This window comes from Carcharhinus amblyrhynchos, chromosome 13 (assembly GCF_965287045.1).
Source record: "Carcharhinus amblyrhynchos chromosome 13, sCarAmb.v2.hapA, whole genome shotgun sequence".
Lineage (NCBI taxonomy): Eukaryota > Metazoa > Chordata > Chondrichthyes > Carcharhiniformes > Carcharhinidae > Carcharhinus > Carcharhinus amblyrhynchos.
Genome location: NC_137336.1, coordinates 73,571,377 through 73,583,870, shown reverse-complemented (window position 1 = coordinate 73,583,870; position 12,494 = coordinate 73,571,377). Strand labels below are relative to the sequence as shown.

At 40.4% G+C, this 12,494-nt stretch overlaps 1 protein-coding gene across 3 annotated transcripts in view; it reads right to left on the bottom strand.

Annotated features, from left to right (window-relative positions):
* Window positions 1-668: 668 nt before the first annotated feature.
* LOC145351984 (NACHT, LRR and PYD domains-containing protein 3-like) overlaps window positions 669-12,494 on the bottom strand; it is a 34,206-nt gene continuing 22,380 nt past the window's right edge. Inside the window, exons 6-10 of one of the 3 annotated variants that reach the window (XM_080201832.1) lie at window positions 8,831-9,001; window positions 7,572-7,742; window positions 6,383-6,550; window positions 6,091-6,211; window positions 669-1,471 (exon numbers count right to left, since the gene is read on the bottom strand). In XM_080201832.1, the coding sequence (XP_080057958.1) occupies window positions 6,124-6,211; window positions 6,383-6,550; window positions 7,572-7,742; window positions 8,831-9,001 (598 nt within the window). In that variant the 3' untranslated portion in view covers window positions 669-1,471; window positions 6,091-6,123. Of the gene's footprint in view, window positions 1,472-4,425; window positions 6,212-6,382; window positions 6,551-7,571; window positions 7,743-8,830; window positions 9,002-12,494 lie in introns of those variants that run through there. The other 2 variants (XM_080201831.1, XM_080201833.1) reach the window with 2 other exon arrangements.

Below are 12,494 nucleotides of genomic sequence, written 5' to 3'. Positions count from 1 at the left end.
ATGACTTGGGCTGGAGGAGGTTAGAAAAAGTGAGGGGCGAAGTTAAGGAGGGATTTGAAAGTCAGGATGACGATTTTAAAATGGAAGCATTACTAGGCCAGGAGTCAGTGTAGGTCAGCAAACACAAAGCTGTCTGGTGAACTGGACTTGGTTCAGGTGAAGTTGCAGGCAGCAAAATTTTGGATGAGCACAGGTAAATGTAGGGTGGGAGGTGAGAAGCCAGCTGGGGAACATTGGAATAGTCAAGTCTGGAATGAACAAGGGCGTGGATGAGGGTTTCAGCAGCAAATGAGCTGAGGCAGGCTCAATTCAGAATCTGCAATTGTGAAATCAAAATAAAAATTGACTAAAATAAATTCATCCGTTGAGAGAATCACAGCTCAAACCTGTGAACCGAAGCTTCCGTTCTGCAGAGCTGCTGCCGGACCTGTCCAGCATTTCTCATTTCAGTTTTATTCTATTCCTATTGCATCCCCATCTCTTTAGGATTTCTTCCTGTGATGTTTTCAGTGGTCTGATCAGGTTTAATTGGTATTTACAATTGGTTTATTTGCACTTACACAAATGAGAGTTGTACAGAAATTTTGCTTCATATCTCGTTTCCCATTAATTTTGGAAAGTCATAATTATCCAATGAATAAAGTAACACACTTTTGTTGTTTCTCGATTATTTTATTTTACACTATAAGAACATGAAACACTATGAGAGCTGACTTTATATTGTACATTGCCCTGTTTTTGAACACTGATGGTAAATGTGAATTTGAGCAGTTTTGTTACAGTTCTCACTTGCCACCATTAGATGGCTCCACATTCGAACAATGAAGATGAGAGGAGAATACAGAAAAGACTACATTCTGCACCCTCTCCTTTCCATCTCTATAAGAAGTCTCACAAAACTAGATTAAAGCCCATCAGAGTTATTTGAAATTACGAGCTTTCTGAGCGCTGCTCCTTCATCAGGTGAGTCTCCACATCATTCCTTCTCTAAGAACGATATGCTTTGTTTGTATAATGCACAAAAATAATACATTTCACTGTATACTAATACATGTGACAATAATAAATCAAATCAGCACACAATAATTGTTCTTGTTGAATAGGACACTGGGAATAATGAGGATGGAGACGAGTTCCAAGCAATTTGTTAATCAAACACCAAATGTAACTTTATTTAAATTGTTCTATTTACTGTACAGTGCATTTGCTCTTATATCAGCTCATTTGAGAGATGTGAGTCGGTATTTTATGATTTTGCCTGCTGGAGGCATGGAGAATGCCGTTCTGTGGTAAAGTCCTGGCCGCGGTGACTCTAAGACCCTCTGTGTTCAGAATTTTTACAAGTTACTTTTTTTAACATCTTGTTGGGTGTTTTTGTGTTGATGTTGCTGATTCCGGTGCGACTTTGACCCACTTGTTTTTTTTTAACCTTGGCCTTTATGCTTGTCATCTTCTTACCGCCCTTGTCCTTCTTGTAGAATCATAAGAATGGTTTCAGTACAGGAGGCTATTTGGCTTCTCATGCATATTCCAACTCTCAGCAAGTGTAATTCATCTATAGTCCCACACCCCTGCCTTTTCTCTGTAGCCCTTTCTCTTCTGATAACGATCTTTTGAAAGCCTCAATTGAATCTGACCCCACTGCACTCACATCACTAATTCATCTGTTTGATTTTTGTGATTTTAATTGAGAGTTAAATATTTGCCAAGACACCATGGATAAGTCCCCAGCTCTTCTTTGAAAAAATGAGTTTTTTCGCATATCAGATATTGCTTTTGCAAATTCTGTACACTCTCATTCTCAATTCTTTCATGAGTGCGAACAGTTTCTCTGCCCAGATATTCTGCCAGAGCACTCATAATTTGAAATACCTCAATCAAATATTTTCTCAGCCTTCTCTTTTCCAAGGAAAATAATCATAGTTACTACAATCTATCTTCATAACTAAAATTCTTTGTTCCTGGAACGATTCTCATGATTTTGTTTCCATACCCTATTTAATGTCTTCGCTTCCTTCCTAAAGTGCAAGATGAGAAGTCACACAAAACCAGATTATAATCCAACAGGTTTATTTGACATCACAAGCTTTTTGGAGTGCTGTTACTTTGTCAGGTGAACCTTGTGCTATCAAATGAATCTGTTGGATTATAACCTGGTGCCATGTGACTATACTGGCATCTCCACATCATGGCTTCCTAAAGTGTGGTACCCAGAACGGGGTACAATACTTCACCCGAGACCACACAGTTCAACCTAACTTCCTTGTTCTTGTTCTCTATGCCCCTACTAATGAAACCTGGGATATTGTGTGCTTGGAACTGTTCTCTCAACCTGATTGGCTACCTTTAATCATTTATGCACACATACACTCAAGTCCTCCCCCACACACACCCCCACCCCCAATTTAAAAGTTGTATCCCTGTTTTATATGTTTCCATGCTTCTATTCAAACAAATCACCTAACATTTCTCTGCATGAAATGTCATCTGCCAGCTGTCCGTGCATTCCACCAACTTGTCTACGTCCTTTTGAAGTTCAACACTATCCATCTCATGGTTTCCAATATTTCCATCCAAATATTGAAATTGTACCATGTACGTCAAGATTGAGGTCATTAATAAATATCAGGTAAAGCACTGGTCCCAACGGTGATCCCTAGGGAACTCCACTACAAACCCTCCTCCAGCCCAAAAAAAATCCATTAACCACTATTCATTGTTTCCTGTCAGTAAATTTCTCTATTATTCCATGAAATGTAGAAACGTAGAAGATAGGAGCAGGAGCAGGCCATTTGGCCCTTCAAATCTGCTCCGTCATTCATTAAGATCATGGCTGATCATCCAACTCAATAGCCTGATCTTGCTTTTTCGCCCATTTGATCCCATTTGCCCCAAGTGCTATATCCAGCCACCTCTTGAATGCATTCAGTGTTTGGCATCAGCTACTTCCTGTGGTAATGAATTCCACAGGCTTACCATTCTTTGGGTGAAGAAATGTCTCCTTGCCTCTGTCCTACATCACCTACCCTGAATCCTTAGACTGTGACAACTGGTTCTGGACTCCCCAAACATCGGGAACATCCTCCCTGCATTATCCTGTCGAGACCTGTTCGAATTTTATAAGTTTCTATGAGATATTCCCCTCATTCGTCTGAACTCCAGTGAAAAGAATCCTAACCTAGTCAATCTCTCCTCATACGTCAGTCCCGCCATCCCTGGAATCAGCCTGGTAAACCTTCGCTGCAGTCCCTCAAGAGCAAGAACATCCTTCCTCAGGAAAGGTGACCAAAACTGCGCACAATATTCTAGCTGTAGCCTCACCAAGGCCCTGTATATTTGCAACAACACTCCCCTTTTCCTGAACCCTCTCTCAATGAAGGCCGACATGCCATTTGCCTTTTTTACCGCCTGCTGGCTTTCAGTGACTGGTGCACAAGGACACCCAGGTCCCGCTGCACACTCCCCTCTGCTAATTTATGGCCCTAAACTTAATTTATTAGTCACAAGTAAGGCTTACATTAACACTGCAATTAAGTTACTGTGAAATTCTCCTGGTTGCCACAGTCCATCTGTTCGGGTCAATGCACCTAACAGCACATCTTTTAGAAACTGGTGCATCTGTAGGGAACCCATGCAGCCATGGAGAGAACATACAAACTCCACACAGACAATGATCCACGCAGGGAATCGAACCTGGGTCCCTGGTGCTATGAAGCAGCGGTGCTAACCAATGTGCCACTGTGCCATACAAGGCTCTTGCTTTGCTCACAAGTCTGTTGTGTGACATTGTATCTAATGTCTTTTGGGAGTCCACATATAATACATCAATAGCTTTGCCCTAATCACCCTTTTCGCTACCTCTACTGTCCGGGTTTGAATAGTTCAAAGATTAATACCTTTGAGAGGAAAAAGGAAACATCTTTCTCATTCTGGTTATTATGAAAGAAAGTCTACATTGACATTTTGTTGACAGAAACAGTCTGTCAGTAATCGTCCTGTCAAACTCCTTCAGAATCACATACATTTTACAGAGATGATCTCTTGCTCTTCTGAACTCCAAACAATTGTTTATCCAAACAATTCAACATTTTCCAATAAGATAAAGGAATTACAATTGGTTGATCACAGCACAGGCATACTGGAGGAGATGATGGAGCGAGTGTAGGCGATGCAAGAATATCTCCCCTTTAATAAGGAACAAAAACTGCATGCAACTCTCTCTGCGTGGTCTCAGCCAAATCGTATTTGGTTATCAGACATCCTCTACTTTTATATTCCATCCCCTTGCAATAACAGGTTAACATTTCCTTCAAATGGTTCATGCACTGGTTAGCAATGCTGCATGACAGCGTCAGGGACTGGGGTTTGATTCCCAGCTTGGGTCACTGAGTGGAGTTTGCACATTCTCCATATGTCTGCGTGAGTTTCCTCCAAGTGATCCAGTTTCCTCCCACAGTCCAAAGATATGTGGGTTAGATTGATTGGCCATGCTAAATTGCCTTTTAATTTTGGGAGTATTAGCAAAGCAAATATGTGGGGTTATGGGGGTAGGTTGGGATTATTGTTGGCGCAGCTCAGTGGGCAAAATGACCTCCTTTACTGTTGGAATTCTATGATTCTAAGTTCCTAATCTTTTGCTGTACCCGAATGCAAACTTTTTGTGATGTTTATCTGAGAAAACTAAGATCCCTGTACTGCAGCATTCTGAAGACTTTTTCCTTAAAAATCATATTCCTCTTATCTATTCTGCCCATCAAAATGAACAGCCTTATATTTTCCCATATTACATTCCATCTGGCAATTTTCTGCCCAGTCACTTCACGTATCCATTTCTCGTTACAGAATACTAGCGCCCTCCTCAGAAACTGTTTTCCTGTATATTTTTGAATCACCAAATTTTGCTAAAACACACTCAGTCACTTCAGTAGTCATTAAGATACGTTGTAAACTGTTGATGCCCGGGCACTGGTAGTGTGCCAACCGGAAACTGACCCACTTCCCTCAGTTCTGCTTCCTCTTATCTTGTCAATCCTCTATCCATGCTAAAATATTACCCAAATACCTTGTGTTTTTATCCAGTGTAGTAATCTTTTAGATAGGGGTTTATTGAATGGCTCGTGCAAATCCAAGTACATTACATTAACTGGTATCCCTTCATCCACCTTCTGCTCCACAGTAAAAGGATGCTGATAAATTTGTCAAACACATTTCCCTTTTCAGAAAAACATGTTGAGTCTTCTTGATATATTTTGATCTCAATGTCTTGTGACAATACCCTCATTCACTTACTCTCATACTTTTCCAAACACAGAAGTTAGACTAACCTATAGTTTCCTGTTTTCTGTCTCCCCACTTTTTTTGGGTAAAAGTGTTATATTTGCAGTTTTACAATCTAGAGAATTTTGCATGACTAAAAGCAATGCATCCACCATCTCTGTAGCTTTGTTTAAGACCCGAGAAATTGTACCTTGTACATCAAGATTCAGGTCATTGATATATATCAGGAAAAGCGATGGTCCCCACAGTGATCCCTTGGGAACTCCACTGCAAAACCTCTTCAGCGCGAAAAACATCCATCAATCACTATTCATTGTTTCCTGTCAATAAATTTCATATCCATGTTGCTAATTTCCCTTTTATTCAGGTTGGCCATCACGTCCAGAGAAAATGCCTGCCTTTAATCTCATTAGCTTTCCAATTACTTGAAATTTGGTAACAGCTGGTAGGATTTCATTGAATCATAGAATCGCTATAGTACAGGAGGCCATTTGGACCATCGAGTCTGCACTGACTGTAATCCCACCCAGGCCCTATCCCTGTAACCCCACATATTTACCCTGCTAATCCACCTGACACTAGAGTCAATTAAGCATGGCCAATTTATCTAACTCGCACATCTAAGAAACCAGAGCACCCCGAGGAAACCCACTCAGACATGGGGAGAAAATACAAATTCCACACAGACAGTGACCGAGGCTGGAGTTGAACCTGGATCTCTGGCACTGTGAGGCAACAGTGCTAACCACTGTGCCACTCCTGGAACACAGACCTAAAGGAGGAGTAGAGAAAATCGAATAAAAATGTTTATACATTGAGACAATTAACATTTGCAACTGGAGATGTTCACACTTCAATGCTGAGTCCAGCTCTTGTTCCCTGTAGTGACTTCAGCTGATTCTTTCCATTCGGACTGAATTGACTCCCCTGCAGGCTGAAACAGATTAAAGATTAAATAGGAATTAAATAGATTGACCAACAGGGTAAATAACAGGGTAACTTGAGTTAATAATTAAATTATAATGAAAGAAAATATGAACAATAAACATGACTGAACTCTACTAAGACATCATATATTATATTAAAAGTCAACACCAACACTCACTCAATCTGTTCCAGACTCCTGCAGTTCAGGATGATATGTCGGAGGGCAGGGACAGATGCATCTGTAAAGGGGTTTGATTTCAGGATCAGAAACATCATTGACCGGTTTGTAGAGAGAGCGGAGGCGAGATTTTCGGTACAGGAATCTGTGAGACCATTCTTTTCAAGTCTGGGATTCCGAGAAAAATAATGGCAATCAGGCTAAATTCATTGAATTTTACAGAATATGCTGATGCTAATAACAGCATACAGCTTGAGACATTCAATAAATACAACTTCCATTTATATAGAAGGCTGTCAATGTGAAATACAAATAGAATATACTCGAAATATTTGGCAGGTCAGGTAAAAAGAGTAGCAGAGTTACTATTTTAGTCAGTAGGCTTTCAAAAGAATTGTGAAATATTAGAGAACTGACAGATTTTAAGCAAAGGGCATATGGAAGAGGGGAAAGGCAAGGAAAGAATGAAATGGGAAAACAAGAGAGAGGAAATGACAAAAGATGTGTTGGAGCAACAGAAAAGAACAGCTCTCAACATCTCCATCTTGGGTCGCCAGGTAGGAGCATGAACAGGTGATGGTTAGGGAATGGAGTTTGTGATGGGTTTTAGGGTCATGACTGTGATTTTACTGGAAGATGTGAAGTTCTGAGATTCTAGGAAGCATGCAACATCCCGATCTTTCCAACCTCACACCAATGAAGAAAAAGCACTGGAGTTGGGAGACCTGGAAGCAGGGGAAAGGAATCACTGATGGAGTAATTCTGGTTTTGGTGTTCTGAGTGTGTGGGTGGCCAAAAGGATGGACAAGGGACACCCTCTGGCAATAACAAAACATACCACTTGTGTATTCACCAATGGTCTCATAAAGTAATTTGACAAAGGTGTTGAAATTTGCATTATCCTGCAATCATTTTTCTTTCTCTCACAAATCAAGCATTGTTGTGGCCCGGGGAAAGCCATACAACTTTGAGGAGGAGGTAGGGGGTGGGTTGGGAAAGAGGGGTGTTTGAGGGACTTCAGAGGTGCACTGTCATATTATTCCCCTACATCCCACAAAACATCAGTGGGATGGACATTCTATAGCCTGACGCTCAAAGAGGGAAGTAACAGGAGTCAGAGCAAATACAATTCTTTGCTTAATAACAATATCACAGGCACTGACACAATCTCTCATAGTCTGTTACTTACTCCAGTCTCTGTATTTTACAGTCTGGCTCCTTCAAAGCCTCAGACAATAGTATCACTCCTAAATTTCCCAGATTATTATTACCCAGGTCCAGAAACATCAGTGACTTGTTTGTACTAAGAGCAGAAGAAAGATCCTTGGCACAATGAAAGGAGAGTGTGTTTTCATACAACCTAGAATCAGGGAAGAAGAATAACAAGATCACTCCATTTAAAAAATAGTATTATTGACAATATTAATGTGCAGTGTAAAGCAATCAAGAAACAAAAATACAAGTCAGATAGAAGGCAACTACTATTGATGCCATAAAAACAGAGAGAAACAGAGTTAATACTTTGTTAGAACTATAGAATAGGATTGAATTAAAATTTAAGTGAATAAAATGTGTGGGGGTGGGGAAACAAGGAAAAAAACAAAAGGTAAGTGCAGAAGTGATTAAATGAAAAAGGGCTGATGGTGTAAGACAAAATACCCTGTCTTTTCAGTGTGGGAGGTGGAGATTGGCCCGTCAAACCAAATTTGGGTGAAGATTACCAAGGAGGTGTGCAAGTGCTGATCATGTGGTTATAGAACTGCTAAATGATCAAAGTTTTGATGTGTTCTGTCATGATGAGGGCAGCATACAATGTTAAGCTTAAAACATTATAAGTGGCTAAGACGGGTGTGACTTTGATGGGTGAGCAATAATGGAAATGTATGTGCTTGTAATAGAGAGCACACAATGGCAGGGAATGAGGCAACAATGTGGTGGGAGCAGGATAAGGTCTTGGTGAGGTGGGGGTTGGGAGGAGACAATTGTCCATCTCCGATGAGGAGGAGAGACCTGAGAGGATGCAGCACAACATTATTCCCATGCATCCTCAGCACAAAACCCTGCTGGATCGGCATTAAAGAGCCTGGGAATTGGGAAAGAAATAATCAGATAATAAAAGCAAATTTAAAAAATTAATTTCACTATCATTGACACTACTGAAATAGTAAGAAGTATCACAACACCAGGTTAAAGTCCAACAAGTTTATTTGGAATCACGAACTTTTGGATCGCTGCTCTGAAAGAAAGCTCATGATTCCAAATAAACCTGTTGACTTTAACCTGGTATTGTTACTTCTTACTGTGCCCACCTCAGTCCATTGCCGGCATTTCCACATCATGACTACTAAAATAAACAGTGTTTATTTTTTATACTGAAAATACTGCTCAAAATACATTGTTAGATACCCTGTCACTATAAACACTATCTTATACAATCTGGGCTCTTACCCCAGTTTCTGTATTTTACAGTCTGGGTTCCTCAGAGATGCAGACAGCAGTTTCACTCCTGAATCTCCCAGTTTGTTGTTACTCAGATTTAGATTCATCAATGACTGGTTTGAACTGAGAACAGAGGCGAGCTCCTCAGCACAAGAATCGGTGAGAGCATTATTACACAGACTGGGAATCAGGAGGGTGAAAAATAACAAGAACCAGTCAATCCACTGTGTTTTAAAGAACAATATTAAGGACAATAATAATATATAGCATGCCACTTGCAAGAAACACAAATTCCATTGATATTTAAAGCTATTGATGCTATAAATCTGAAATGTAAATAAAAATGCAAAAAATACCTAGCAAGTCAGGTTGTACCTGTGAAGAAAAAAAGAGTTTAGCTCGATGAGCTTTTGTTAGAACTAGAATATAGCTTAAATTAAATTGTATTAAGTGAAAACATGGAAATGGAGGAGAGGGAAGCAAGGAATGGACAAAATGGAAACGCAGGAGCGATTAAAATGCAAAATTTCAGGATTGATATGTCCTTATCCTGAGTCGCTAGAGGAGGTATGGAATGGTCAGTGACTTGGGAATGGAGTTTGTGATCACATTGAAGATAATGGTATGATTTTATCAGAAGCTATAAAGTCCCTTCATTGGGATTGGAAACGGGTGGTATGCCTGTCTGGACAGGATAGGCAGAGTTATGAATGTGATATGTCAGAGCCAGACAATTAATGGATGACAGGTGGGGCTAACCAGTCAGGCAGTGTTAGCACAGCGAGTCCCAGTTCAGGTAATGCTGGCACCATCTTCAAAGACAGCCAGCAGGACCTTCAAACACAACAGCTCTGCAAGGACCAGCGAGAGAGCTCTTGTTATTGAATGAAAAACTGAAGTGACAGAAGGCCGATCAAGGATTCATCCAAGACCTGCTGAGATTCTCCAGCATTTAGTTTTTTCAGATTCCAGCATCCAGAGTAATTTGCTTTTATCTAAGGATTAGTCTCTGGAGGTGCTTCTTCAGGCTACTTGGGTTTGGAGGGAGCTCCCGTTCCTTTGGAATGGGAGGAGGAGATTGGTCCCATCAATCTAACCAGATCTGGATGGAAATTACTGAACAGGTATGGGGCATGTAGTTGAGAGTGCAAAGACGATCTGTCCTGTGGTTTCTGACAAAGTGAGTGCAACACACAATATTCAACTTGCAGTCTTTTATGTGAATAAGGATTAAAGTGTTATTGGCAGAAAGATAATCTCCATTCAGATATTGGCAATGCCCAGGCAGCAGCATTGACTGTCAGAAACATGTCAGCCTATCTATGGATGGTCACAGTGTTGACTGTGCACTACCATGTTGGAGTGGTCGCATGCAGGAGCATTCCTGTGGGGATTTAATGTACAGTCAGTGTGCCACCAGCACAGGATCGTGTGTGTCTTTGATGGGTGAGTAACAATATGTGCTTGTAAAAAGAGTAAAGAACATCTGGGAATGAGTCAAAAAGGGTGGAGCATCTGGATCCTGCCATCCTGATGTCAGTAGAAGATGAAGCTCTGGAGCTGGAAGACCTGGATGCAGGATGGATAATCACTAATGGCAGCGTGGGTTGTGGAACTGAGAGTGAGTAACCAAATGGAGGGACTCTGAAGACCCTCTAACAACCTCAAACACAATGTTCATGTGTTCATCCTTGGTCACAAAAGGAGTTCTCAAAGGATGACAAAGGCAATGATTATGAAATTGAAGAGGAATTTGAGACTAAACTACAAAGAAACATCAAATTGAACTGTTAAAATTTCTAGAGGTACCAAAAAAAGGAAAAATTAGCCAAAGCAGATATGGGTCCAAACAAATTTGTCCATTTTAAACTGTGCCAGCATAATAGAGAATAAGGAAACAACAGAGAAACTAAGCAAATACTTCATGCAGGGCGTCATGGAGACAAATGCTAAAAGAAAACTCTCAAATAATGGAGAATTAAGAAACTGGTTTAAAGGAGGAATGGCAAAATATAAATCATAGAACCTACAGTGCACAGGAGACCATTTGGCCCATCAAGTCTGCACCAATAACAACACCATCCAGGTGCTATCCCCGTAACATATTTACTCTGTAACCCCCCTGACACTAAGGGTCAACTTTGCATGGCCAATCAACTGAACCCAACATCTTTGGACTGTGGGAGGAAAGCGGAACATCAAAAGGAAATCAACACAGACACGGGGAGAATGTGCAAACTCTATACAGACAGTCATCCAAGGCCGGAATTGAACTTGGGTTCCTGGCACTGTGAGACAGCTGTGCTAACCAGTGTGCCACCATGCCGCCCAGTATTTAAATACTGTTTAAAAACTACAGAAATTAATAGGGCTGAAAGTAGATAAATCATTTAAACTTAATGATCTGCAACCTAGGGTGTTGAATGAGGTGGTTGTAGAGATGGTGGATTGGTGATCATCTTTCAAAATTTTGTAGATCCTGGAACGGTTTCTGCAGATTGGAAGATGGCAAATGTAACCCCATTATTTAAGAAAGGAGAGAGAGGAAACATAGAACTCCAATTTTGTTAGTTTTGGAAAATATTAGCATCTATAATAAAGGATGTCATACAAAACACTTAGAAAGTAAAGATAGGATTGGGTAGAGTGAGCATGGATTCATAAATGAAAACCATGTTTAACAAACCTGTTGAGAGTATTTGAGGATCTAACTAACAGAATAGATAAAGGTGAATGTGAGACAAATAGATTTTCAAAAAGCTTTGGATATGGTTTAGAGCAAGGAGTTACTCAATAAAAGCATAAAAGAGCACATGGGATTGAGTGTAATGTTCTGGCATGCATGGAGAAATGATTAATGGACAGGAAGACAGGGTCAAAATAAATGGGTTGTTTTTATGTTGGCAGGCCATGATGAGCAGGTTACTCCAAGGGCCAGCTCTTAGATCCCCACTATACACAATCTGTACGCATGATTTGGCTATGAGGATTTAATGCAATACTTTCAATTTTGCAGATGACACACAACTAGGTGGGAAGTGTGAGCTGTGAGGAGGATGCAAAGATGCTTCAAGGAATTTACAGTGGCTAAGAGAATGGCCTTTATTCCAAGAAGATTTAAGTATAGGTGTAAAGATGTTTTATTGCACTTATGTACAGTCTTGTTGAGACCGTACTAGGAGTATTGTGTGCAGTTTTGGTCTCCTGAGCTTAGGAAAGATATAGTTGTCACAGAGGGAGTGCAATAAAGGTTCACCGCACTAATTCTTGGGATGGAGGGATTATCTTATAAGGAAGAATTAAATAAACTAGTCTGTTTTTCTCTGGTGTTTAGATAAATGAGAGGTGATCTCATTCAAACATACAACATTCTTTCAGGGTTCAACACAGGAAGGATCAGTTTGGCACTTGCCCCAAAACTGAATAATCCCACCCAAGATCAACAGACCTTTCCATGGGGGACAGAATGAGAAAATTGGTTCACAGTCTCAGAATAAGATTCAACCATTTAGAACTGGGATGAGGAGTAACTTCTTCACTCAGAGGGCTGTGAATCTTTTGAATTCTCTGTCCCAGAGGTTGTGGAGGATCAGTTGTTGAGGATGTTCAAGACTGAGATCAATAGATTTCTTCATATTAAAAACGTCAAGAGATATTGGGATATTGCAAGAAA